Genomic DNA, 23,950 nt, shown 5'->3' with positions numbered 1-23,950 from the left:
CAACAACTTACATGGCACGACGACTTCTGGACAATGCCTATGAGAACATCTTAATGCGTTGAGGCATCTGGTCATACGTGCAGAAATGGACAGAAAGCTTGATTGAATGCGTAGCGGAGGCGGCGAACGACGCGTCTCGTTGGTCTGCCATATAACTGCGAAACTTGAGTGGACGTTGTTCCTACACGGCTTCTCCCATCCTTGCTCTCTTCTCATCAGAAGGAGTTCGTTCTATTTCAACTTCTTGGCCATGAATGACTTCTTGTCGAGGCGCATCTCGTGGTACTGTCGGCTGTGCTCTTTCCTCATCCAGCTTTTTCGGCGCTTTCAGACTAGTATTTCCAACCCAGAACGTCAAAGACAAGCTCAGGCCTGAACAGACTGTGAAAAAGACGAAGATATAGTGTAGGCCGCGCATATAAGTGTCGAAAATCTCTTCTTTTTGGTCTGGTGAAAGACCAAACTGGTCGAGGTCGTATGTTGAGGATGTTAGTTGGCTCATCAGACTCGCTGACACGAAGGGCCTGTTTGATAGGTCCCGTCTGAGCGTATTTGCAAGGACAACACCCGAGATAACCAGGCCAAAAGCGCCACCAATAGTGCGGATGAAATTACGCAAGCCAGTCGTCACCGCGCGATCCTCCGCACGACTATTAGCGTACATGCCCACAAGCGTCGGCTGGAGCGTTAAACCGATACCAGCACCTTCTATGATGAGTACAACTATCAGCACGGCGAGACTCGTGTCTCGGTCGAATAATAGGGTAAGGCCATTTCCAAGAGTCCAGAGGGCAAACCCGAGCAGGATGCAATGCATATAGCTGCCGACTCGGTTCATGTACTGACCAGATGCGATAGACGTAAAAGATGTTGTGATGACTACCGGCAGGATTAACGCACCTGAAACTAGGGGCGAATACCTAAGAACCGACTGAAAGTAGATCGGAAGGTAGAAGAAGTTGCCAAAGTATGCAAGGCCGATGAGAAACGTCTGCAGATATAGTGCCCAGCAATGCGGTGCACGGTACAATCGGAGTGGCATGATCGGAAGAGCCACAAGTTTCCATTCGTAGAGCACGAATAGTACGCCCAACACTGCGCCGGTGACAGTGCAAGCGATGAAGAAGGGAGACGCCCATGCATAAGTCACACCACCTCCTGACAAGGGGATGAGCAGGAGCAGAGTCGATGCAATGTTAAGCAACATGCCGCCGTAATCAATCTTCTTGACCTTTTCGAGGTGGTCGCCAGATCGATGTTTCAGCGGTAGAAAGAATAGAATGACCATGGAAGTAGGCACAGACATGATGGGTATTATCCAGAATACCCATCTCCATGTCGCTCCTTCAACAATAGCACCTCCAAGGAAGGGGCCTGCGCCGTTTCCTAAAGCAATGATCGCGCCCAGCCATCCTAGACAGAAGTGTTAGCACTGTTTGAGTAATGAGTATGCCAATGCCATTACCTTGATATTTGCCTCGATTCTGCAACGTTGTGATATCGCTTACGATGATCATGACAAGACTGTTGATGCCGCCACCACCAATACCCGCAATAGCACGGAGAACAAATAGCTGCACCGCCGTTTGCGCGAAACCGCATCCAAGGTCTCCCAAAGCCATCAACGTGAGACTAATCAACAACAGATTCTTGCGGCCAAAGATATCTGACAAACGACCGTTGATTAACTGAAACGCCGTTGACGCGATTAAGAACGATGTACCGATCCATGATGTTGCAGTTCCGGTGTTCAAATCCACAGCGATAGCGGGTGTTGCTGTCGAGACGCTAGTTTGATCGATGAAAGAGACGAAAAGGCAAACCGATAGAGCCGGAATTGCGATTCGGAGTTGCGCCGATGTCATAGTGTTCCTTTGGCCGCCAATGGACGCTGCGTCACTATCGTCATCATCGTCGACTTGTTCGATGGTAGGCGAAGGTGATGGGGTGTGATGGTCTTCGGTAGGCGTCCCTGGATCGCACAGCTCATCATCTTCTGATGGCTTCTCTGCAAGAACATGGTCGATGCGTGTATTTTTGTTCTCTTTGAGATGGTGTGTCGAAACCATCTCATCAACAGAGGTCTGTTGGTCTCTCATCGTGTTATTCTCCCAGGGTCCCTACGAGCCTCAAGAACATGGTGAATATCCAGACGTGTATATTTAGAACGAGGCCAACGGTCACAAACATCGTAGCTAGCGTTGAAGTTGAACGTGGAGCTTCGGGAGGCTGTCCGGGCGGGACGGAACTTCGCCATGACGCCCATTGACAGCTGCAGGATTGTCGGTACGTGTGTTCCTCCCGGAGCCATGACAAGAGCAGCCAGTCACAGCTGAGTAGTCTACGCGCATATCAAGATCGCTTACACGCTTCGATGGCGTAAGTGGCATTGCGGATGAAAGCAACCGATGACAGTGGGAATGCCCAGGTGGGTCATCTTAGCGCCGTGACATCTTATCGGCACTTTTTGAGCCGACGCATGTTCAACCCTGACCTTTCCCTTGATTGTGATTACCGTCGACATCGGATCAACATGCTGAAAATGGCGCTGGAAATGTGCAACCGACTTCTCGGCAGCACGGCTGAGCCTGACAGATGCTGTGTATCAGGTGGGCCCTGGGTTGCCGATAACGAATACGGCAACCCATCGCCCACCTTTCGTCGATGGCCTTAATATGTGTGATAGACCACAGCTGCACGAGTGCCAACCAGCAACTACGTGAAAACATAGCGAGCCATTGCAGTTGAGATCTTACCTAAACGAAGCCTTCCTACTGTTCAAACAGCACCAACATCAACATCAATATCAACATCAAGTACCAAAATGACGCGACTCTTTCAACCATTGACAATCGGGAATATAAAGCTAGGTCATCGTGTGGCTATGGCACCGTTGACTCGATATCGCATGGATGATGACTTCAAAGCGACACCCATGAGCAAAGGTACATCAACCGCCTTGACAACAAAGAAGCGACATTGACAGAGTATCTTAGAGTACTATGAGCAAAGAGCATGTGTACCAGGTACCCTCATCGTCAGCGAGGCAACCATCATCTCCAGAAACGCCATCGGATGCCGGAATGCCCCTGGGATATGGTCCGAAGATCAGATTACTGCATGGAGAGAAGTCACGACAGCAGTACAGGCCAAAGGCTGTGCGATTTACTGCCAACTTTGGCATCAAGGCCGGGCTGCAAAACCCGATGTGCTGGAGGAGGAAGGCATCAGTCTAGTTTCAGCCAGCGCGGTTCCTATGAGTCCCCAAGATCGGACACCAGAAGCAATGACTGAAGAGATGATCTGGAATACCATAGCAGACTATGCGGCCGCAGCCAAGAACGCAATTGCTGCGGGGTTTGATGGCGTCGAGATCCATGGTGCTAATGGGTACCTGCCGGATCAATTCTTACAGACGACTTGTAATCAAAGGACGGATGGTTGGGGAGGAAGCATCGAGCAACGAGCGCGGTTCCATCTCGAAGTGACCAAGGCGGTAATCGCCGCTGTTGGCGTGAATAGAACAGCAATGCGTCTGAGCCCTTATAGTGACTTCAACGGCATGCTGATGGACGAGCCCGAGCCGACCTTCAGATACCTGACGGAAGAGCTAAAGGGACTGGGCTTGGCTTACCTCCACCTCATCGAAGCTCGCATTACCGGTAATGACGACTCAGACTGTGGAGGACAGAAGAATGTGCGCTGGATGGTCGAGCAGTGGAATAACGCAAGTCCGGTCATGCTTGCTGGGGGGTTTTTACCTGAATCGGCGAAGCAGACGGTTGATGAGACGTACAAAGACTACGATGTTGTTATCGCGTTTGGAAGATACTTCGTTGCCAACCCCGATCTCGTGTTTCGCGTCAAGGAGAGCGTACCATTAGTCAAGTATGACCGCGCGGTTTTCTATACACCAAAGACACCAAAGGGGTACATCGACTACCCACATAGCCCGCAGTATTTGAAATCGATGGCGAAGGCTTGAGATAGACGTATTGAGTAGTAGTGACCAAGCTCCTGGGCTTGATTGATTCTCCACATGAAAATGGGAGAACCTTTTTGACTATGGTGTCGATGGTGATTCGGAATGTAGTAGTGGCCAAAAGCGTACAGCTTTCAATTCATCAAAATTGACTCATGACACAAGATACCTTGGGCTTACTCCGGAGTACACTTACTAAGACCGTTGTTATGACCAGATGCCTATTCATTGGCATCCAAAAGGGTGACGCTGACAAGTAGTGGAGAAAACAGGCAGTCACGCGTCGGAGCACACTCCAGGACCCTCACCAAATTAAGCGAACAACGAAGAATCTTTACTTTCTAGCCTTGTATGCAACCGGCAACAACAGACTAGGAACATATAGAATACTAGACTCATAGAGCAGGTATTCCTCTATATTCCTAGAAACCAGAAGTCTAACAAAGATGCTTTCTAAGCTGCGCTCATTGCAGCCTTTTGCAGGGAATGTTACAAGTAGGCGACTGTGTTCCAGGCGCGAAAGTTCCACGCTCTCAGGTGAGAGGGGCGCTACCGGTACCCCACGTCCAAGCTGCCGGGCCCGAATGAGCTCCCCGCCACTGCACTGGGAGCTCGTCAGACGTCTCTCAACCACAACAACAACCACCATGTCCGCCACCATAGACTCAGAGACGCTCAAGCAGTACCTGGCCGATAGCCCGCCTACTATCGTGCCTCTGACCATCAAGCCTCACTTTGACGCACTGAGCGACAAAGAGAAGCTCTATGCCCACCATCTCTCGGTGTAAGATATAGACATTCCTCGACTGTCTATGGCATAGTAATTGATCTGTATTGTAGAGCCTGCTTCGCCGGAACACGCGTCGTCCTTCGCCAAGTCTCCCCCGAATCCGAGCACATCTACGACTTCATCGTTGCGCTCCACAAGCACGCCAAGGGCGACTATGCTTCCCTCGCCAAAGACACTGGTCTTTCTCAGGAAGAGATTGACGCATATCTCGATTACTCGGCGCAGTTCCTAGGCAATCTAGGCAACTTCAAGTCCTTTGGTGACTCCAAGTTCGTACCCCGCCTCGAACCGCGGCAGCTGAAGGCGCTCGCGACTGCCTCCAAAGACACACTAGCCATATACGAAAAGTTCAGGGACGCCATATACATTGGAAATGATGTGGGAAAGCTGCATCTGGGCTACCCCGGTGCTGGACATATCTCAACTTACTACCCCGATAGTCCCGATATCACCAGCGAGCAGATCTCCAGCGTGAGCGACTTCCTCGAAGGAAAAGGGCTGCTCCCAGAAAACACAAGGGTTAAGAAGACCAGCGACGGCTACGAGGTTCTCATCGCTTCGGCTTCGAACAACCCATCGGCAGAGCAACGGGATCTCAAGGAGAGCGAGTGGACAATGGACAACGGGCTCAAGGTGAAGCTGGTATTCGGTGACTACTCCAAAGAGATGGAAACCATTGCGCACCACATTGAGCAGGCGAAGAAATACGCAGCCAATGACCACGAGATCAAGATGATGGAAGAATACTCCAAGAGTTTTAGGACAGGATCACTACAAGCTTTCAAGGAGAGCCAGAAGGCCTGGGTCCAGGACAAGGGGCCTCAGGTAGAATCCGACATCGGCTTCATCGAAACGTATCGCGACCCACATGGCATTCGCGGCGAGTGGGAAGGCTTCGTAGCCATGGTCAACAAGGAGCGAACACGGGCCTTTGGCAAATTGGTTGAGACTGCACCGCAGTACATTCCTCTGTTACCGTGGGACAAGTCCTTCGAAAAGGACAAATTCCTCAGTCCCGACTTCACGTCGCTCGAGGTGCTAACATTCGCGGGCAGTGGGTAAGTTGAGATTTTCGAAAATATTCCTGTAACCTTATCTAACACCAACAGTATCCCCGCTGGAATCAACATTCCAAATTACGATGACATTCGACAGAACTTCGGTTTCAAGAACGTGTCTCTTGGCAACATCCTCTCCGCGAAAGCACCGAACGAGAGCGTCCCCTTCATCAAAGACCGTGATCTAGAAACCTACCAAAAGTACCGAGATCCTGCCTTCGAGGTCCAGGTCGGTCTTCACGAGCTGCTCGGTCATGGGTGTGGTAAGCTGCTGCAGGAGACGGAGCCAGGCGTTTTCAACTTTGATAAAGAGAACCCTCCGATTTCACCCCTAAGCGGCCAGCCAATAAAATCTTGGTATAAGCCTGGTCAGACTTGGGGATCGACATTTGGTACTATCGCTGCATCCTACGAAGAGTGCCGTGCCGAGTGCGTCGCCATGGCGCTCTCGTGTGAATTCCCCATACTGCAGCTGTTCGGCTTTGGCGACGGCAAAGCCGACATGAGTAGCGAAGCGGGAGACGTCCTGTTTACCGCATACCTCCAAATGGCACGTGCGGGCGTTGCAGCTCTGGAATTTTGGGATCCCAAGAGCAGAAAATGGGGTCAGGCCCACATGCAGGCCCGCTTCTCTATCTTGCGCACATTTCTGAATGCTGGTGTCGAGTTTTGTCAGCTGGAATGGGAGAAGGATGATCTTTCCGACCTGACCATCCGCCTTGAGCGTGACCGCATCCTAGATCTGGGTCGCCCTGCTGTGAATGACTACCTCCAGAAGCTTCACATCTACAAGGCTACTGCAGATGTCACAGCTGCGAAGAGGATGTATGATGAAATTACCAGTGTCGAACCCTTCTACGAGAACATGGTCCGACCAGCCGTTCTGAAGAAGAAGATACCAAGGAAGGTGTTTGTCCAGGCAAACACAGTCGAAAAGGACGGCAAGGTCGATTTGATTGAGTACGAAGCAACCAACAAGGGCATGATCCAGAGCTGTGCGGACAGAGAGTACGTTTGAAGATGTCAACCCAACCAACAAGAGGGGCATTTCTTCTAATCTCACGGCGGATATGCAAAAGGGCGGGTTTCGGGCGGTTATGATTATGTTCAATACAAACAAGACCATGCTATGAATGACTGTATGCACGAAGAGACGAGCAACATGCAAGCATGAAGTCACAGTCGGCCAACAGGTTTCGATTACTCGCTCCGTCGCCCGAGCATTTGGTAGCCATGAGTAAGTGGATTATGGAAATTCACATTCCTAAAGCATATCCACCAGAACAATGTCCGCGTGAATAATCTTCCGAGACGATATAGATGCGGAAGGCGGCTTCCGCACATACTAAACACGAAAGAAGCGAATGCGCAAGGAGTTGGTGCTCCTGGAGCAACCTTGAATGACCATGACATCGCATTGTTAGAAACAACATCGTAATTGGGTGGAGACGAAAGGAAAGGACGAAATGACTGGGACATTGGCACCATCAGCTACAAGGACTCTTGCCTACCATCGGGCAGAAAATTGCCGAGATTTGCTTGAGTTTGCTTGTAGCGGTGCATAGCGCCGGCACATGGTGCGCTAACACGTACTAATGTAGGTCAAGAATGCGGAGAGACGAAACGTGCTAGTCTAGGGTTTGACGCGGTCGCTGTCCGCCCTACCCGTTTCCGAAGAAAACGCCGAGGTTTGTAGTATTCTTCCACCGCTCAAGCGTTGTCTGTATATGAAGGCAGATCATCTGACCATCATTTAGTTCAATGCTGATCGCAAAGGGAAGAGTAACTAGGGTAAGATCCAATGGGTGTGATGGTGTGGTCATTCGGACCGACGAGAACTACCATCATCGACTACACGTGTGAACGGACACAGCCAACGCTAGGTTAACGTCACTAAAAACCTCCGGTATCAAGGAATCCACACGAAGTTTCAGGAATGGGAGGCATCAGCGCTCGAGCGCGAAGGCCAGAAGCGGTGCAGAGACCAGAAATTGCGAACATATCTACAGTACCTGAATCGATGGCAGCGGACCGCCGGCGACAGTACCTGAAGCGAACCAAATTGCAAGGATACGGGTAGCTGTCAAACTACTCAGAGGCTCTGTGGCGTTTGTGACTGCGCCGTTGTCAATTAGAGGGTGCGTTAGCGCCATGAGCTGGTACTTTACCATGCCCCTATCATCACAAAGCGCTGGTCCTTCCGTCCTGCTAATGGAGGAATAACACTAAGACGCAAAAACTACTCCCCTCAAAGTCGAAGTTATCTCGATGCCGACATGGGTTACCGGAATATTCTTCCAGAGGGGTACGTACCTCCAAGCTAGCATGAGAATTGCTTTAAAAAAGAGTAGGTACTTACTGGAAAAGACGCATCAACACTATCAAGCCACTCTCTCTACTTGTTCAAGTCTTTTCTTCGCTTCAGGCAAGCATCTTCTCATCTCAATTTCATCATGAAGTTGTCCATTCTCGCGCTTGCAAGCGCATACACAGCTAGCGCTGCCGTCATCGGAGAGAGGGCAACATATGCTGTTCAGGGCACACCTGAAGGCTTCGGAAAGGGCACCACCGGAGGTGGTAGTGCAGCATGTGTAGTTCCCTCTTCAGTGACAGAATTAAAGACATGGCTCACTGATAGCACTGCGCGCTGTATCGTACTCGACAAAGAGTACAACTTCAAGGGTACCGAGGGAACCACGACTGCAACCGGTTGTCGCCCTGCATCCAACAAATGTCCTGGCAACGGGGGTCAGGATGCTATCAACTCCGCCAACTGGTGTACCAACGGAAATGCTGGAACAGGTTCAACATCAGTCACGGTTACGTACGACAATGCTGGTGTGACTGCTATCAACCTAGGCTCCAACAAGTCTATCATCGGTGTCGGTAGCAAGGGTGTGATCCGTGGCAAGGGTCTCCGCATTGCCAACGGAGCGAAGAACATTATCATCCAGAATGTTCACATCACCGAGCTCAACCCTCAGTACATCTGGGGCGGCGACGCTATCACTCTCGACGGAGCTGATCTGGTTTGGATTGGTACGTTCACTCCTTCATCTTATGCTCTTTACCAGTCTAATAGTCATCACAGACCATGTCAAGATCTCGCTCATTGGTCGCCAAATGTTTGTTGCAGGTTACGGTGCCTCCAACCGCGTAACAATCAGCAACACAGAGTTCGACGGTCAGACCTCCTGGTCCGCCTCTTGCGATGGCCGTCACTACTGGGCCATTCTGCTCCTCGGTGGCGGAGACCTCATCACCATGAAGGGCAACTACATCCACCACACTTCTGGCCGCAGCCCCAAGGTCGGTGGAGAGGGAAACACACTGCTCCACGCTGTGAACAACTACTGGTACAGCAACACCGGCCACGCCTTTGATATTGAGGCTGGTGGCATGGTTGTCGCAGAGGGCAACGTGTTCCAGAATGTTGCTACTCCCCTCTTGAACAACAACGGACAGTTCTTCTCTGCGCCTTCAACCACCGCAAACGCGGTCTGCAAGACCTACCTTGGTCACACTTGCCAGATCAATGCTTTCGGAAGCAGTGGAAGCTTTACTGGTAGTCAGACGGACTTCTTGGTCAACTTCTCGGGCAAGAATGTTGCTAGTGCGTCGGCAGCAAGCTCAAACGTGGCCAACACTGCTGGTGTTGGTAAGATCTAAAGTGTCTTGGTTGTAGACGTACAATGGCCAGCGTGACTGGTGTGGTAGACTGGTGGCTGATGCTAGACGCTTGGCCTCTCCACGTTTGACGCCACGGTTCCTATTTTCTCTGTATCTACTTTGCTCTTTTGAAACTTATATATATACACTTCCAAGCAACAGCTAGTTGCAGATTCTATCAAACTTTATTCCTACGAGTTTATCTCATTGCTTCCAGTGTGAGCTCCTTTGCAGTCACATCACTTCAAATGCAAATACTTCGCGGAATATCTCCAGATTTTTCGTCCCAATTGGTCCAGCAGCGTACACAGCAAAAGCAACATTCCCAAACCACCCCGCAAACTCTTCTCTCTCCAAAGCCATCTTCATCTCCTGTGCAACAACCCGTGGCGGACACCTATAAGCACCGCAACCCATGGCCCCCAGCACCAACCTCGTAACCCCTTCCCCCGCAGCCATCCTCAGCACCAACAAAATCTTCTCCCTCAGATCCTCCAAATCTTCTTCTCTAGCAAAGCCCTCCCCACCCTCCTTAACAGCGGGTAGACGCGGCGCCGCGACCGTCATGACAGCCACTACGTGGCGCTGATCTTCAGGCAATTCGGCAAGCCCATTGTCTAGCGTATCTCTGAAGACGACCACGTTGGGCGACATGACACCTGCAACGGACCCTGCTCCCGTATTGGGCCAAGGGTACCATTCCGGCTTCAAAGTAGCATACAGCGTGCTAGAGTAGCATAAAGCTTCTTCCTGCGTTCGCGAAAGCGTGTAGCGCCAGCCGCCGCCGGGTTCTTCGTCCGAGGCTAGGTTTAGGACCCCGATTTTGCCGCTACCGGGAAGTGCTCGCGCAAGGGCGAAAGAGTCGCTGTTGTGGATTGTGATGGGGGTTTGTAAGGGGATATTTGGGTATATGGGTGACTTTTTGGAGAGAGCTGGGAGTTGCGAGGGGATGAAGTGGCTGATGAGGGAGCCGCCTGGTGTTGAGGTTGCGATGGAGGGGGAGCGTGCGATGGTGTCTTCGCAGATTGCGCGGCGGGTTGCGAAACCTGTCATGGTGATGTGGTACTCGGAGTATACCTCCCATAAATGTGTTGGTGGTGACGTTTTGACAAAGCTCTGATCAATTGTGAGAAAATTGATATTGACAAGTAGGCAGCAGTTTTGGAGGTGAGGCGTTGAAGCGTGGCGCAGTCACAGCTTAGGCATCTACAACTATTAACGAAGTCCTGGAAGCATCATCCGAAAATCATCCAGATCTCAAGCTGTGTCTTGTTTACAACCATGTATATGAAGGAATGCGCCATGTAGTCTCCTAATCACTCTCTAGCAAAGGATGCTGGGGTGGTGATTGCAACCCCACCTTTACCAACTTGATGGCATCCTATAGCCACCATGGCTAGGTACGATCATACAACCGAACACAAATAAACACTCACTGACATCAATGCTCTCACTAACAGCCCAAATAGAAGAAGGAGAAGAGAAATGAAAGGATAGTAGTATAGTAGCATACTGTATGTAGTTTACTCTAATAATATACTATGTATACTAGTAAAACTACCGTTTGTTTCGTCGTGTAATTGCGACATGTAGTCTTGAAAGCGTTCCTAAGACTTCCTCAAGCAATGGGTATACTGGAACTACCTCTGGAATGACTGCGGCCAATCTACCCACGCCAACACGTTGCAGACCTCGCAGGCGCAGCCAGCAATGAACCAGGTGATGGTAAACCCTCGAATCCACCTATCTGGTTCCGGCAGTTATCCTCACTATCACGCGTTTCGTCAGTAACCCACTTAAAAAATAGTACTTCAACTATATGCTGGAGCTTTACAACATGTGATAGGATATGGAAGTAACGTACCGGTAGAATCGGCATCTAAATCCTGCGAATACACGAGCTTCGGTAACAGTGTTACCAAAGTTCGGCCCACAACCGCCGTTGGCGACAAGAGCACCACCAAAGATGCCGTCTTTCAAGACGATGCCTGCGTTTTCAGCCCGAGGTAGCAGATGTGTAGCCTCCGCTTGGGGAGTTGGAAGACTGGTGACCAAAACTGGGAGAGCGAAGAGTGGAAGGATAGCGAGCAGGCGCATGTTTGCTTCTGTGAACGAGGAGGCTGTTTGGTCACGTCGAAGAATGTATGAAGAATTTATGAGATTTGCGGATGATTCTGATGGAGGTACTTGACAGGAGGGAGAAGAGCTGCTCATATAGGTGATAGTAGGTATATGATGTCGAGCATATGACTACGAACTGGGACAGTGAGCACTCCAATCATGTACGAGTGCGGCGCTGTCCGCTCCATGTATTGAGCACTGGTGAGTAGGCGCCCGGGCGTACGTGTGGATCTTGTGTCGAAGCGAACCCGGGTATGGAATATTGGCTTGAGCTTACTCCGCACAGATCGCTCGACCTGTACTTGATGAATCCTACAATAGATTAACGGCCACAGTTACCACTTAAGTCGGAGGTGTTGCAGCGGACCAAAAGGACCGAGGTGCATTAGTGCTAGTAGAGGTTAGTCTACATGATTGTTGTCTTAGATGCATAAGCTGACGCTTACCGGCTAGACAAGCTCGATGTTATGGAATGCAGGTACTCATGCAAACCTTCATTCGCTTGTCGAGCGGTAGTAGTGATTGTTGGTATATACAATTTTCATAGCAGTTGAAGGGCATTTTACGAGCATATTCAAAGACACCTTAGGTGCTCTAACCTTCGTGGCTTGCTCGCGCACGAATCATGGGACTTCGTATGTGCAGGTACGTGGATAGCGTAGTCGCCCGGGCGTAAACATGGTAGTCTCCCGGCTAAAGGCGTGCTGCTCGAGTAGGAAGCATGAACGAGTTCTTCTTGTAGATATCAAGTGTTGATCTGCATGCTCAAACGAAGAGTACTTCTGTGCTTAGCGAAGTCGGTGTGTCGCGCTTGCCGAGCATGACACCTAGGCATCGTACCAACGCTACCCAACATCCTACTTCCTGCTACCTCTTCTCTTGCAGAAGATAAACTGTTTGCCATCTGTAAAGCCCTATTGTTGCTTCTGGGCAGATGAGTCTACCGCATCGATGAGATTCGTCAGTCAGTTGAACACGCGTTAGTTTCGCGTTCGCGTCTGAGGCGGGCTAGCAGATACCCCTCATCAAATCTCCCTGAACGCCTAGCAGCTTCCACCTTTGGGCATCTCTGAACTCAATGCTATTGCTGTAGCACCGTATTGTCCTAGTTCGACTCAACTTCCCTATTCACCATGCAGTTTATCCAAGAAACCACCACAGAAACTCAAAGACAGCTAGAGAGCTTACCCGCTCCAGGTGACATTAAGCAAATCAGAGTTGGGCCAGGAAAACCGGTCTATGCACCCCCTTGCTCTTACACTGAATGTCAAGACCATTTCTATCTGGAGCGCGAGCAGGCAGCACATCATTGGTACTGCTACACACGGAAGCTCAGAGACGTGGAAGCTAAAGCTCTATTGGCAGCAAAGGTAAAAGACATACATGCTGGACATGCTTACATCAAACGTGCGGTAGAGTTGCATGGCGACGCGATTTGAAAGACCTGGAGAAAACGCTCTTCGGCGAAACGGGCTGTTCTCCTCAGAGAGGCGGAACCTCGAGTTGCAGAACGCAAGGGGCTCCTAGCCGACCTCACAACTTCGGGTTTCGATTTTTCGATTCCAACTCGGATTGGGCTAAATATCGTACCAACATCCTCGTTCCGTGTCTCGATCTCGAAACGCTCACTGAGAATCTCGCGACTCTCTTTGTCTAATCAATGCTCGAGCATGAAGTCTACCAGAAAACTGGGCATTGTACGATTCCGAACAACTGAAAAGTTGTTGGGGGCTTGGATCACTCAAGGTCGCATTCCGCGAAGGTGCAGTCCACATGCATGGCAAAGAATATGGGAAACTCGTTCGATGGGAGCGAGGAGCAGTTCATCAATGCGATATCATAGGATTCCCATGAGCAAGTCTTATCATTGAGGCTCAGGCCCTCTTGATGCAATTTCTTCACCAGCCGACAGGAAAATTGCTCCAAGGAACCACGGATGACAACGCGGAGGGGCATGTGAAATGGGGTGAAGTAACTCGCTCTGGGCTCGAGATGAACAACTCGAACATCGACTGGTCGAAGCTTGTCCACTAACCTTTTTCCTATGGCACCTCATCTTGATGTATAAGACATCCTCTCTCAGGCGAAGCTTAGGCTCAATGCTAGCTCAGATCATCTCTGGCTTCTGCAAACAGAGTCGTCTTACCTCAAGCATTATCTGCACAAACTCACACAAGCGCAAAGCGTGAAAAAGTTCAAGTCGTTATCAAAAGATATATATGTCCTGGCCTCCGAGCTACTTGCTGACCTCGAGATGAACTTCCATTGGAAAGGGATTGTAGTCGAGTTCGCGCATTTGGACCGTATGTCGCTATATGTTCCCACAGACGGAAGAGGAACGACAAAAGCATGTTACTTGGGACACGTTCGTTCTGAATATGGGCGAAGCTTGTTTCACTGCGCGGGAAAGCGGCGGTTCGATCGTTACGTTCGAAGATGTCAATGGTGAAAAGAAGATCAACTTCCCCAAACCCCACCCAGAGCCCGTGATCGATCCAGTCGTGCTAAGGACTATCGGCCGCCGTCTGAACAAGTGATTTGATTGGGATCGTGAGACCTTTATACTTGCGACTAAATAAGTTTCGGTCATTGGTGGCAGTATACGCGAAGAAGAAAATAAGTATGAGCCGTTGCAGCTCTGCAGCGAACTAGCATATCGGGGTCATTCGGCCCCACATAAGCTTCACTCCCATTCCAGTCCGCTTCAACACCTCTTTCCTACATCTTGCATGTCCCGTTGCATGAGATGTTGTATGTTGGTTGCTGAACGTGTCCGACTGAAGTATCATGTCAGCACTACTTCCAGATCCGGAAGGTAGGTATGTATTCGGGTCATGATCAAATTCCAGTGCCTGCATCGTGCCGTGCTGAGCCTGCAAATCAATGGAAGCCTGATGCCGTATCGATACTCTGACTCATTGACTGTAACATCTAAGTCATAGTAGACTATGCTATATACTCATTTGCTATCTTCTATATTTCAAGTGTACCACACGTTCTTTGAAACTTCCATAACTGGACTAAACTGTGCGAAATCACATAGCTTCAGAACTGCTACTACATCGTTACCATGCCACTTCAACTCCACCCCATGACCACGGAAGACGCTCTGTCCTGGACACGGGTTCGCGCACTCGCCTACTACGGTCCTACACACGACGTTCTACACAACGGACCTATCAGCGAATCCTCAATACGCGGTGTAGCCGAAGACCGCAAACGCGAGCTCAGAAAACCAAACTCATGGCACTGGAAAGTGGTAGACACGGATCTAGAGCCTAGCTCGGATGACCCATCTAATAACGGCGGGCGCACAATCGCTGTGTCAGTATGGAGTATGCATAACACGCAAGCAGGAAAAGGGGAGAGTGGAAACAACGAAACTCCCTCCATCCCCGCAGAGAAGGCAGATGACACTCCTGGTTTCCTACCACCGGAATTGCGCCTCGAACCTCTTGGCTCGTTGTTGGGTCCTCTAAGGGCCGCTCAAGCTTCCATCATGGGCACATCGACACCGTACTTTATGCTGAACCAGCTCGCGACGCATCCGGATCATCAAGGTCGTGGAGCGGCGAAGATGATGCTGGATTGGGGGATGCAGAAAGCAGATGAGGAGGAGCTGGCTACGTATTTGGATTCGACGGTCACTGGAAGGCCTGTATATGAAAGGAGGGGATTTGCGCTGGTGAAAGCTCTTGAGTGGGATCGAGTGCCTTGGGGAGGGGAGGGGAAGGACTGGCATGGATGTATGGTTCGGCCAGCAAAGAGAGTAGAGAAGTAGTCGTGTGTTCTGAAGTGACGAGTATAAAATGCAGGGCATGTTGTACCACCTACCTGGATAGCCGGCTAGCCGCCCGAATCGGCCGTAGTCCGAATGCGAACGCCCGGCTCGTGGGCAGCCAACCCCGCAACCTGCGCCCACGTTGCCGGGAAGCCAGCTGGGAGAGGCTCTGTCGTGCTGGGCATGGAGTCTGTCCAGTAGTTTGACGATCGCATCAATAGGCCCCAGCGGCCAGTGACGTAGTTTTGTTCTCTCCCAAGAAAAGTCTCGGGCGCCGATGGGAGCGAGCGCGTGCACTGCTCAGCCTTCTCCGCGCCGCAATGGCCCCAGTCCGTCCTGGTAACATGTCCGGGCGGCGCGGGTTGGACTATGATGCACCTGGGCAGGGGACCTGGGAGCCCGCCTTGAATCCTTCTACCAGGCCGCTCTCCACCCCCCATAACACAGGTACCAGCAAGCTCTCCACCTTCTATCCAACTCTAATCGCCGTCCGCATGTCCGCGCAGGGCTAATCCAGGGGCATGGGACGCAACGCGCGGAAGCGTATCTCGTACGGTAAGTGTCGGCTACTGCGTGCATGCGCCGTCGCGACTTGAAGGAGTCGAGAGCTGACATGACATCTCCCCAGTGCTGCCACTTGCCAACTCGGCCGGAGGACACAGGCTCGGAGTCAATGGCTTGGCCGTCGACCCTCAGAACTCAATTCTGTACGTATCGCCCCGGCCTCTATCAACATGCGCCTGGGCACTAACACGCTACAGCTACTCGGGTGGACGTGATGGCGTAATATGCGCATGGGACCTGCATCTCGACCTGAACAAGACCGACGCCGATGACGAAGGCGACCCTTTTGCCGACTCCAACGCCGCTGACTTGAAGCCTCCGCCTACGCAGTTTCGCAACCAGGTGCAGGCGCACACGCATTGGATCAATGACATCGTACTCGCCCAGAACAACGACGCCCTCGTCTCGGCCTCGTCCGACATCACCGTAAAGGTATGGCGACCGGCTGCCACCGACAAACTCCCTCCGCAAACAATTGGCCTGCACACCGACTATGTCAAGCGCGTCGCATCGCCGGGCGGTAACGAGAACTGGGTAGCCTCCGGTGGGCTGGACCGCAAAATCAGCCTGTGGGATCTCAATGGCGCAGGCAAGAAGCTGGAAATTGCAGTGGGCGAGGATGAGAATACCGCCAAGGGTTCTGTCTACGCCCTCGCAGCAACACCCAACCTCATCGCGAGTGGCGGGCCTGAGAGCATCGTCCGCGTATGGGACGCGAGATCGGGCAAGCGCATTACCAAGTTTGTCGGACACACCGACAATGTACGCGATATCCTCCTTGCGCAGGACGGCGACATGATCCTGACTGGATCGTCCGATCAGACGGTCAAGGTGTGGTCCATGACGGCAGGTCGCTGCATGTACACACTCACCATGCACAACGACAGCGTATGGTCTCTGCACTCAGACTCGCCCGAACTCGACGTTTTCTACTCCTCAGACCGCTCCGGCATTGTCGCGAAGAGCGATGTGCGCAACTGTGCTGAAATGGACGAGGGACTCTCGCTAGCAGTATGCCAGGAACACGAGGGTGTGAACAAGGTCGTTGCAGCTGGCGACTACGTCTGGACTGCTACGTCCAGCTCGAGCATCAACCGATGGAACGACGTCGAAACCGCGGCCGAGGTTGAGCTTCCAGAATCCCACAAGTGGCAGAGAAACAGCATGTCGACTATGCAATCGCGATATCCCTCGCCTCCTGCTGGAAGCCCTCCGACCAACGGAGAGACATCCAAAATACCGCTCAAGTCTCTACTGCGCATGTCCAATACTGCACCCTTCCCACGAGCGCTTGCGACCAAGGATGCCGACGCATCCACTATAGCCAGCGCGCGCAAACCGTCCGAGGTACTAGCCGCTCCAGAACATAATGCTGTTGGTACTGTCCGGGCTCTGCCAGACTTCACAATCGAAGGTCAGAACGGTCTTATCAAACACCATCTGCTCAACGATCGGCGAAGAGTTCTCACTCTCGATACTGCGGGAGAAGTAGTTCTATGGGATCTACTACAGTGTGCACCTATCAAGTCATACGGCAAAAAGCACATGGAAGATGTACTGCCAGAAGTCAATACCCAGGATAGTGTTGCTCACTGGTGCGCCGTCGACACGCGGATAGGAACCTTGACATGTATGCTCGAGGAAAACTATTGCTTTGACGCCGAGACGTACGCAGACGAGCTCGATCTTGAGGAACAAATTGACTTCCGGGAAGACCACCGCATCAATCTTGGCAAGTGGATATTGCGATATCTCTTCTCCAATCTTATCGACGAAGAGATCAAGCGCGACGAGGTCATACGGGCAGAGCTGCTCAAGCAGAAGGAGGAACTACCACAACCAGGTCGCCCAATGAACATTGAGTTACCGAACATGAACATTGACGGATGGAAAGATGCGACTTCCGGACCTACTTCAGGTTCGACCATCCGAGCTGAGAACGGACTGCGTCTACCGCACACGCCAGGTCTGGCTATCGGTCTAGCCACGCCAATGGCAGCACCTATGAGTGCAGGACGCAATTCTACCACCAACCCCCTGACCCCGACCAAGGAGGAGGGCTCACAGCTAGAGAAGACACAGACCCAGCGGAGCTCGACCCAAGAAGGGGGCGACTACTTTGGTTCCGCCTCTGCTGCCAACGGCAACGGAAATGGAAAACCCGCCGAAGCTTCGAAAGAAGGCTCTACAGATTCAAAGGAGGAAACCGTTCAATCACCTACCGAGGCTGACACGCCAGCGAAGAAAGGCAAAGGCATGTTTGGCAAGAAGTTCAACATGGGCTTCAGCATGAAGAAGTTCAGCACTGGCACAGCCGTCCCTGAGCCCGCCAAGCCCGCCGTTGACGAAAAGGCCGAAGATAGCGATTCACGCTCCACCAAGACGGACGAGAAGACCATCGAAGATAACTTCTACGGCGCTCTTCAACGGATACGGCAAGGCTATGAAGAGCAACTTGCGGCTGGCGCGACAAAGTTGGATACACAGATTGCACCCAGTCTGCCCAGCGAGACACCTGTACTAAAGCCACCTGCTCTAACCACCATTTTGATCCAGGAGGATCGCCCTGACTCTGGTGGTGTGGCTGATCTTTTCGAGGGCAAAGTCGGAACCTTGGGTTTGCAGGCTGACCTCATTGAGAAAGCAGCACCAATGTGGCTGGCCGAAGTCTTGCTACGAGTAGGTTAAAGATCTGCATCAGTGCCTAGAGATTTCACAAACTAACTGTGGCAGAACCAACTCCCGCCCAAAGATATAGTCAAAGTATCCTTCGTCCTCGAACCCTTTGGCAACGCACTGCCGTCCATTTCTTCCGACGGGTACATTCCATTCTCCCTCCCCTTCGAAACCGCAGCTTTGGCTAATTCGAAACTCAGCAACAATCGTCTCAACGCAAACCGCATGCTGCGTGCGCGCAAGATACTGGGTTATGTGGCTGAACGCATTGAGCCTGCACCTACCAAGGAGGATCTGGAGAAGCAGGCCGAGGCAGGTGGTGCGCTGAAGCCTGATGAGTATTTGGAGTTGTACTGTAACGGACAGGTAAGTTTCTTCGCTGGCGTCTTATTCCAGGTCTGTTGAGGGAAGCTGCTAATTCTTGTGTTTGAATAGTTGATTCCTCTGACGATGACGCTAGCTAGTATTCGCGCACATGTCTGGCGTGGTGGCGGCGACGTACTTCTTCTCTACAAGGCCAATGGCCGTAAGGAGATCAGACACGCTCCTTATCCTGGTCCGCAGTCTGGTGCCCCACCTGGTCCTATACATGGATTGAAGGTCGGTGCTGGCTTGAACTCCGCACCGGGTAGCAGTAATGCGAGTGAAGGAAGGCAGAGCAGTGAGGCGGATAGGAGTACTAAGGACGCTGCGGTGTTTGGACCATGAGGTGTGTTTGGATTGGGTAGAGTTGGTTAGATGAGAGGAGAAAAGGCGGCTGTCTTGCCGCTAGACTGTGGAAGTTGAATATCATTCTTGGCTCAGAATCAGAGGGTTGTATAGTGTATATAGCATACCTGCTTGCCAGCAGACTCACACATGAGCTCGTGGCCTTGGCCTCATAGGGCTGAGCAGGATGGAGTTTATAGTATAGCCGTCACCAACGTTTCTTCCGATGGCGCCTTTCAGCTCATTTGAATTGTGAAGTAGACGGAACTTCTTCAGTCCTCGACCACACCACCCAAGGCATTACTCGCCCATTGATAGGAACCGAGGAAAATGGCACCTCCCACACTAATCCACCCAACACGCGGGCCCATGCCTGCGAAGAAAGCTCTCGGACCCGATTCCCTCATAATCGACGACAGCATAGAAAACATGGGCTGTTTCTCCCTAGCAAGCATCATCCTCGTCTTCAACACGTCCAACGGCGTCGTAACGCCCGCAGCCACAGCCCCCGCCACACTACCCAACAACCCACCTTCCAACCCACTAACCTCGGTCCTGCCCGTCCTTGCCATCCGCCATTTCTTCAACGCCTCCCAAAGCGGGAACTGAATGACCGTAAAAGGTACCTCCCGGATAATCGTTATTGACCACCCTCGATACAATTCCATCCACACGTGCGCCAAACCCTTCGTATATCTCTGCCTCAGCACAAACGCGAGCGCCTCCCGTGAACTCGGGTGCTGACTCGCCTGCGCCCTCTGCTTGATAACCTCCGTTGGCACCCTTACAGCGCACGCCGCTACCTCTCCCGCACTAGCTGCCAGCATATGTACCAGAGCTTCCGTGCCGCCATCTCTTACATCCTCTTTGTACGGTTTACCCTCGGCGTTGTACTTGATTGTAGCAGGCCTGTTCTGTGAAAAAGATCGTTTTATCGTGTCGTAGGTTATGAAGAAGAGGGCGGCACCCGGGGCGGAACCCACGATTGCGCTGCCTACGCCGCGGTATATGCCATTGAAACCGCCGGATGCGGCAAAGCCGGACGCGGATTGGAGGCGGGTTTTTAACGTGTCGAGCGGGTAGAGGGAGAGGTCTACTGTTGTGCCTGCTAAGCCGCCTGCCTGGGGGCGGGGTGTTAGTGAGTGTTGGGTAGGAGGATCGGTAGCTTTAGAGGAATTGGGGGGTAATTTCTTAGTAGATGAGAACATTGATTACTTACTATGAGTGACCGCAAGTATGGCGACTCAACCCATGCTTGTGGTGGTGCTTGCTTGGGGTCGAGCGCATGCTGCATTGTGAGAAAGTAATTCAGGAACCATGACGATGTTCCGAGAGATGGGCTCAGGAACGGAAGGCCTGTGCGCAAGCTAGCTACATCTTTCGACCAGACTAGTCAGCTCTGTTTGACACTTCGAATGCTCTTTCAACGTAACCTTCGGCTTCTGGATAAGTACTTGCAGATTCAGATTGTTCCACATCGGGAGGAAATTTGCATGAAAGAATATGGCGCATTGAATGATGAGTGGTTCGGCTATCAGTGTAAGATGCCTGGCTAGCACGAGAATTTCGAGACGCGATGTGCAAGAGGAGGATCAGAATGACGAGAAGCATGAAGACTCAGGTCGCGCTGAGTCATGTGGGGTGGTGGATGGAAGGGTGAGAGTGGTGGCCAGCCATGATGGCCCACCAGAACAGTCAAAAGAAGACGAACTGGAGAACGATAGTAATGACCGCCATGGAGATAGCTCGTCATCTCCAAGATCTCTAGATTCATCTTCATCTTCAGAGTCAGAGTCGGAAGACAGTATCAGCGACTCTGCCAGCTTAGATTCTTCTTTGGACAGCAAACACCACACGAGCTGCATACAAGAAGCCCAGCTGTCGGCGGACGGTAGCTGCGTCTTCACATCGGATTACAGCCGTCAGTTTGCTGTGTATCCCATTTCAAACGACATCCTGACTCAGACCACCACCCGGGATCTCTCACCTTATGCATCTCTCCGCTCTTCCGATCCAATCTGGGCTTTTGCTGTCAATCCACTCTTCAACTTACAAGATGCCAGCAGCACGACTGTGCTACTCAGTCGGCGAGATACCTATATCAGTTTGCACAACGCGTTATGGGTTACTTCACGTACATACAGCAACGAGGATACTCAGACCTCAAATGCAGTGCCCGTGGATATTTCCACCCCTCTAGCGTCGTACAAGCTAATCAACAGCCTTACTGAAGCAGTCATTGCCCCTCTCAGCCTCACCTACTCCAACGACGGCGCACATTTCTTCGCAGGAGCAAAAGACGAAATCGCCATCTTCGACTTCCAAGAAACCGACAAACCCATCCACACCATCCGTACCATCCCCGCAAAACGAAACAAGCTCAAAGGGGGCGGCCGTGGGTTCAAAGGCTGGATCTCCGCTCTATCTCTCTCCCCGCCCTCTCACACCTCGCACGACGGCCTCCTAGCAGCCGGATCACGAACCCGCTACATTGGCGTCTACGACCCCGTTGGCGGCAACGAAATAACGCATTTCTCCCTCCCCGGTACTACCAACGGTATCAAGTTCCGCAACGAGAAGCTCAACCACGTCATGGGCGATGGCGTTTCATCCCTCAAATGGAGTCCGTGTGGCAAATATCTCTACGTTGCTGAACGCAGTTCAGACGTCCTCCTCATATACGACGTGCGTAACTTTTCTCTCTCGCTGGGTTACTGCGCCGGAAGGAAGGGACTCACGAGGCAGAAATTGGGCTTCGATATTTGGAATGCGGGGGCCTCTCCGTATGATATCGAGGGTCTTTCGCATGAGGTTTGGGCTGGGGGCACAGATGGGATGATCAGGGTCTGGAGAGATCCATATGTGAAGGAAGGCGCGGTGGAGGCTGATGAGGTTTTTCCTGTGAATGATAGAGGGGTGCCGGTCGTGGGGTCGCTTGTACATGCTTCGGGTAGTTTGGCTGTTGCTGCTTGTGGAGCTGTCGGGCCGGAGGAGGAGATGGAGGGGAGGGGTTTGAGGAGGGGTGGGGGAGTGAGACCGAAGGTGAGGGAATGGGGGAGTTTGGATATCCTGGGGTTGGGCTGAGATACCATGCGTTTTTTATTGGACGCCATCACGCGCAAACGGCTGATACGATACGGAATCCAAATGTCATCAAAAACAGAACAACATGAAGGATACCTGGAAACCTGGTATCATTCCGCGCAATACAGTGTCGGCGTATATTCACAATCCGATTATTTCTTGTACTGCATCCTCCAAATTTGCTTTTCTGACCCGTAAGCGGCTTCAGAGAAGCCGTTACCAAGAACAAAATTCCAGAAGTAGTCGGCTTGACTTTTTGACCCAGGATCATTTGATAACGTATCTGCTCAAAGGGAAATCTCTTGGTGCTGCATGACTGCCGGCGATGCACGCATACCTAACAACGCTGGAGTGTAGCAGCAAACTCTTGACCACTTGCGTAACCATGTCAGAATTGTCCCCAGTCCATTGGCATGTTTCGGAACGATGTACAGTTACATCTGTGAGGGTGGTGGGTCCAATGATGGTGATAGTAGCACTGGACAACCATGATGTGAGCGTATAAAACGAGTATATCCGTCCCGCGAAGCTCCCCGGATAAGTATACAAATCACAGTGGGAGTTTGGCCCTAGCCAAGCGGAAAACGCAGATAATGCCTGACCAAGTAACCATGCAACGGTGGCGTGTAATTCTATGCTTATTCGTGCACAGCGGCAAACATACTCCGACGCGCGTTGAGGCTTGCGATTTTCAATCCTCTGGTAAGCATGTTCTCGCCGCACACTGAAAGCCATCGATGCAGCGGAGTCATGGGGATAGTCGATGGCGGCGCTGTTTCAGCTTTGTATAGCTCGCGGTTGCTTCTCGTCGTCTCTTTGCACGAGTTTGGCGATTATGCTGTCAACCGCAACCTGCAATGGATGGAGTGCCGACAGTAGGTATGAACTCCATTGCTGTGACAAGATTTGCCTGCTCTGGATGCGGTCGAGGAACGAATCGAATCGAGTCACAATATCTTGATGATTCTGGATCTGCCCATTCTTGCTGGGACCGAGATACTGCTCGTAGCGATTTAGGACCCGTTGATAGTCCCGCACATGTATACTTCGTATAAGGTCGAGGTAATGGTCGAAACGAGTCAAGATCTCTCGATGTGTCTGAATGTCTGGACCTTGAATAGGACCGATACTGATCGAAGCGAGTCAAAGTGCTCTTACATCCTCTACTTCGTCTCCCAAGGCAAGGATCTCGCCGGACGCATGGAAGGTGTTTTTGACTAGCCTGGAAATGTGGATAGTTAGGGTCGTAATAGCGATAACCGATGCTGTGAACGAAAGTGGGTCAGCCATGATTCCGACCAGTCTGTTTATCCCTGAATCATGCTACGAGTAATACGATTGTGGCAGATGACGGTTTCGGTGAAAGGATGATAACGGGTTGACGGTTTTATCGAGCAGCGCAATGTCTTTCGTTGGTGTAGATGGTAAGTTTGAGGCCACCTTGGGGCTTGTGGCAGTCCACCCCGTTATCTTATTGTACCTCGCCAGAGATGGCTATGCTGGGCGCAGATTGAGTA

The 23,950-nt window shown here is 51.6% G+C and overlaps 9 protein-coding genes across 9 annotated transcripts; 6 read left to right on the top strand and 3 right to left on the bottom strand.

The window, feature by feature from the left end:
• Nucleotides 1–181: 181 nt before the first annotated feature.
• On the bottom strand, nt 182–2,099 carry ALTATR162_LOCUS4599 (uncharacterized protein; the record flags this gene model as incomplete). Its single annotated transcript, XM_043312214.1, has 3 exons — nt 182–1,413; nt 1,466–1,666; nt 1,724–2,099. 3 exons carry the CDS (start codon nt 2,097–2,099, stop codon nt 182–184), a joined length of 1,809 nt encoding a protein of 602 aa, XP_043168149.1.
• A 785-nt stretch (nt 2,100–2,884) lies between these two features.
• On the top strand, nt 2,885–3,985 carry ALTATR162_LOCUS4598 (uncharacterized protein; the record flags this gene model as incomplete). Its single annotated transcript, XM_043312213.1, has 2 exons — nt 2,885–2,945; nt 2,997–3,985. 2 exons carry the CDS (start codon nt 2,885–2,887, stop codon nt 3,983–3,985), a joined length of 1,050 nt encoding a protein of 349 aa, XP_043168148.1.
• A 644-nt stretch (nt 3,986–4,629) lies between these two features.
• Nucleotides 4,630–6,848, top strand: ALTATR162_LOCUS4597 (uncharacterized protein; the record flags this gene model as incomplete). The annotated part of the gene is made up of 3 exons (XM_043312212.1): nt 4,630–4,766; nt 4,823–5,830; nt 5,882–6,848. 3 exons carry the CDS (start codon nt 4,630–4,632, stop codon nt 6,846–6,848), a joined length of 2,112 nt encoding a protein of 703 aa, XP_043168147.1.
• A 1,435-nt stretch (nt 6,849–8,283) lies between these two features.
• On the top strand, nt 8,284–9,499 carry ALTATR162_LOCUS4596 (uncharacterized protein; the record flags this gene model as incomplete). The annotated part of the gene is made up of 2 exons (XM_043312211.1): nt 8,284–8,869; nt 8,922–9,499. 2 exons carry the CDS (start codon nt 8,284–8,286, stop codon nt 9,497–9,499), a joined length of 1,164 nt encoding a protein of 387 aa, XP_043168146.1.
• Nucleotides 9,500–9,733: 234 nt separating this feature from the next.
• Nucleotides 9,734–10,552, bottom strand: ALTATR162_LOCUS4595 (uncharacterized protein; the record flags this gene model as incomplete). The annotated part of the gene is made up of 1 exon (XM_043312210.1): nt 9,734–10,552. One exon carries the CDS (start codon nt 10,550–10,552, stop codon nt 9,734–9,736), a length of 819 nt encoding a protein of 272 aa, XP_043168145.1.
• Nucleotides 10,553–14,690: 4,138 nt separating this feature from the next.
• Nucleotides 14,691–15,401, top strand: ALTATR162_LOCUS4594 (uncharacterized protein; the record flags this gene model as incomplete). The annotated part of the gene is made up of 1 exon (XM_043312209.1): nt 14,691–15,401. The coding sequence occupies one exon, from the start codon at nt 14,691–14,693 to the stop codon at nt 15,399–15,401; it is 711 nt and encodes a 236-aa protein (XP_043168144.1).
• A 521-nt stretch (nt 15,402–15,922) lies between these two features.
• ALTATR162_LOCUS4593 (uncharacterized protein) lies at nt 15,923–19,349 on the top strand (the record flags this gene model as incomplete). The annotated part of the gene is made up of 6 exons (XM_043312208.1): nt 15,923–15,956; nt 16,030–16,108; nt 16,163–18,644; nt 18,699–18,784; nt 18,842–19,007; nt 19,077–19,349. The coding sequence occupies 6 exons, from the start codon at nt 15,923–15,925 to the stop codon at nt 19,347–19,349; spliced, it is 3,120 nt and encodes a 1,039-aa protein (XP_043168143.1).
• A 543-nt stretch (nt 19,350–19,892) lies between these two features.
• Nucleotides 19,893–20,643, bottom strand: ALTATR162_LOCUS4592 (uncharacterized protein; the record flags this gene model as incomplete). Its single annotated transcript, XM_043312207.1, has 3 exons — nt 19,893–20,162; nt 20,210–20,470; nt 20,569–20,643. The coding sequence occupies 3 exons, from the start codon at nt 20,641–20,643 to the stop codon at nt 19,893–19,895; spliced, it is 606 nt and encodes a 201-aa protein (XP_043168142.1).
• Nucleotides 20,644–21,405: 762 nt separating this feature from the next.
• ALTATR162_LOCUS4591 (uncharacterized protein) lies at nt 21,406–23,654 on the top strand (the record flags this gene model as incomplete). Its single annotated transcript, XM_043312206.1, has 3 exons — nt 21,406–21,422; nt 21,494–22,034; nt 23,577–23,654. The coding sequence occupies 3 exons, from the start codon at nt 21,406–21,408 to the stop codon at nt 23,652–23,654; spliced, it is 636 nt and encodes a 211-aa protein (XP_043168141.1).
• Nucleotides 23,655–23,950: the final 296 nt, after the last annotated feature.

Source organism: Alternaria atra (genome assembly GCF_907166805.1).
Source record: "Alternaria atra isolate CS162 genome assembly, contig: 23, whole genome shotgun sequence".
In the NCBI taxonomy this organism is placed as follows: domain Eukaryota; kingdom Fungi; phylum Ascomycota; class Dothideomycetes; order Pleosporales; family Pleosporaceae; genus Alternaria; species Alternaria atra.
This window is presented reverse-complemented; position numbering and strand designations above follow the sequence as displayed.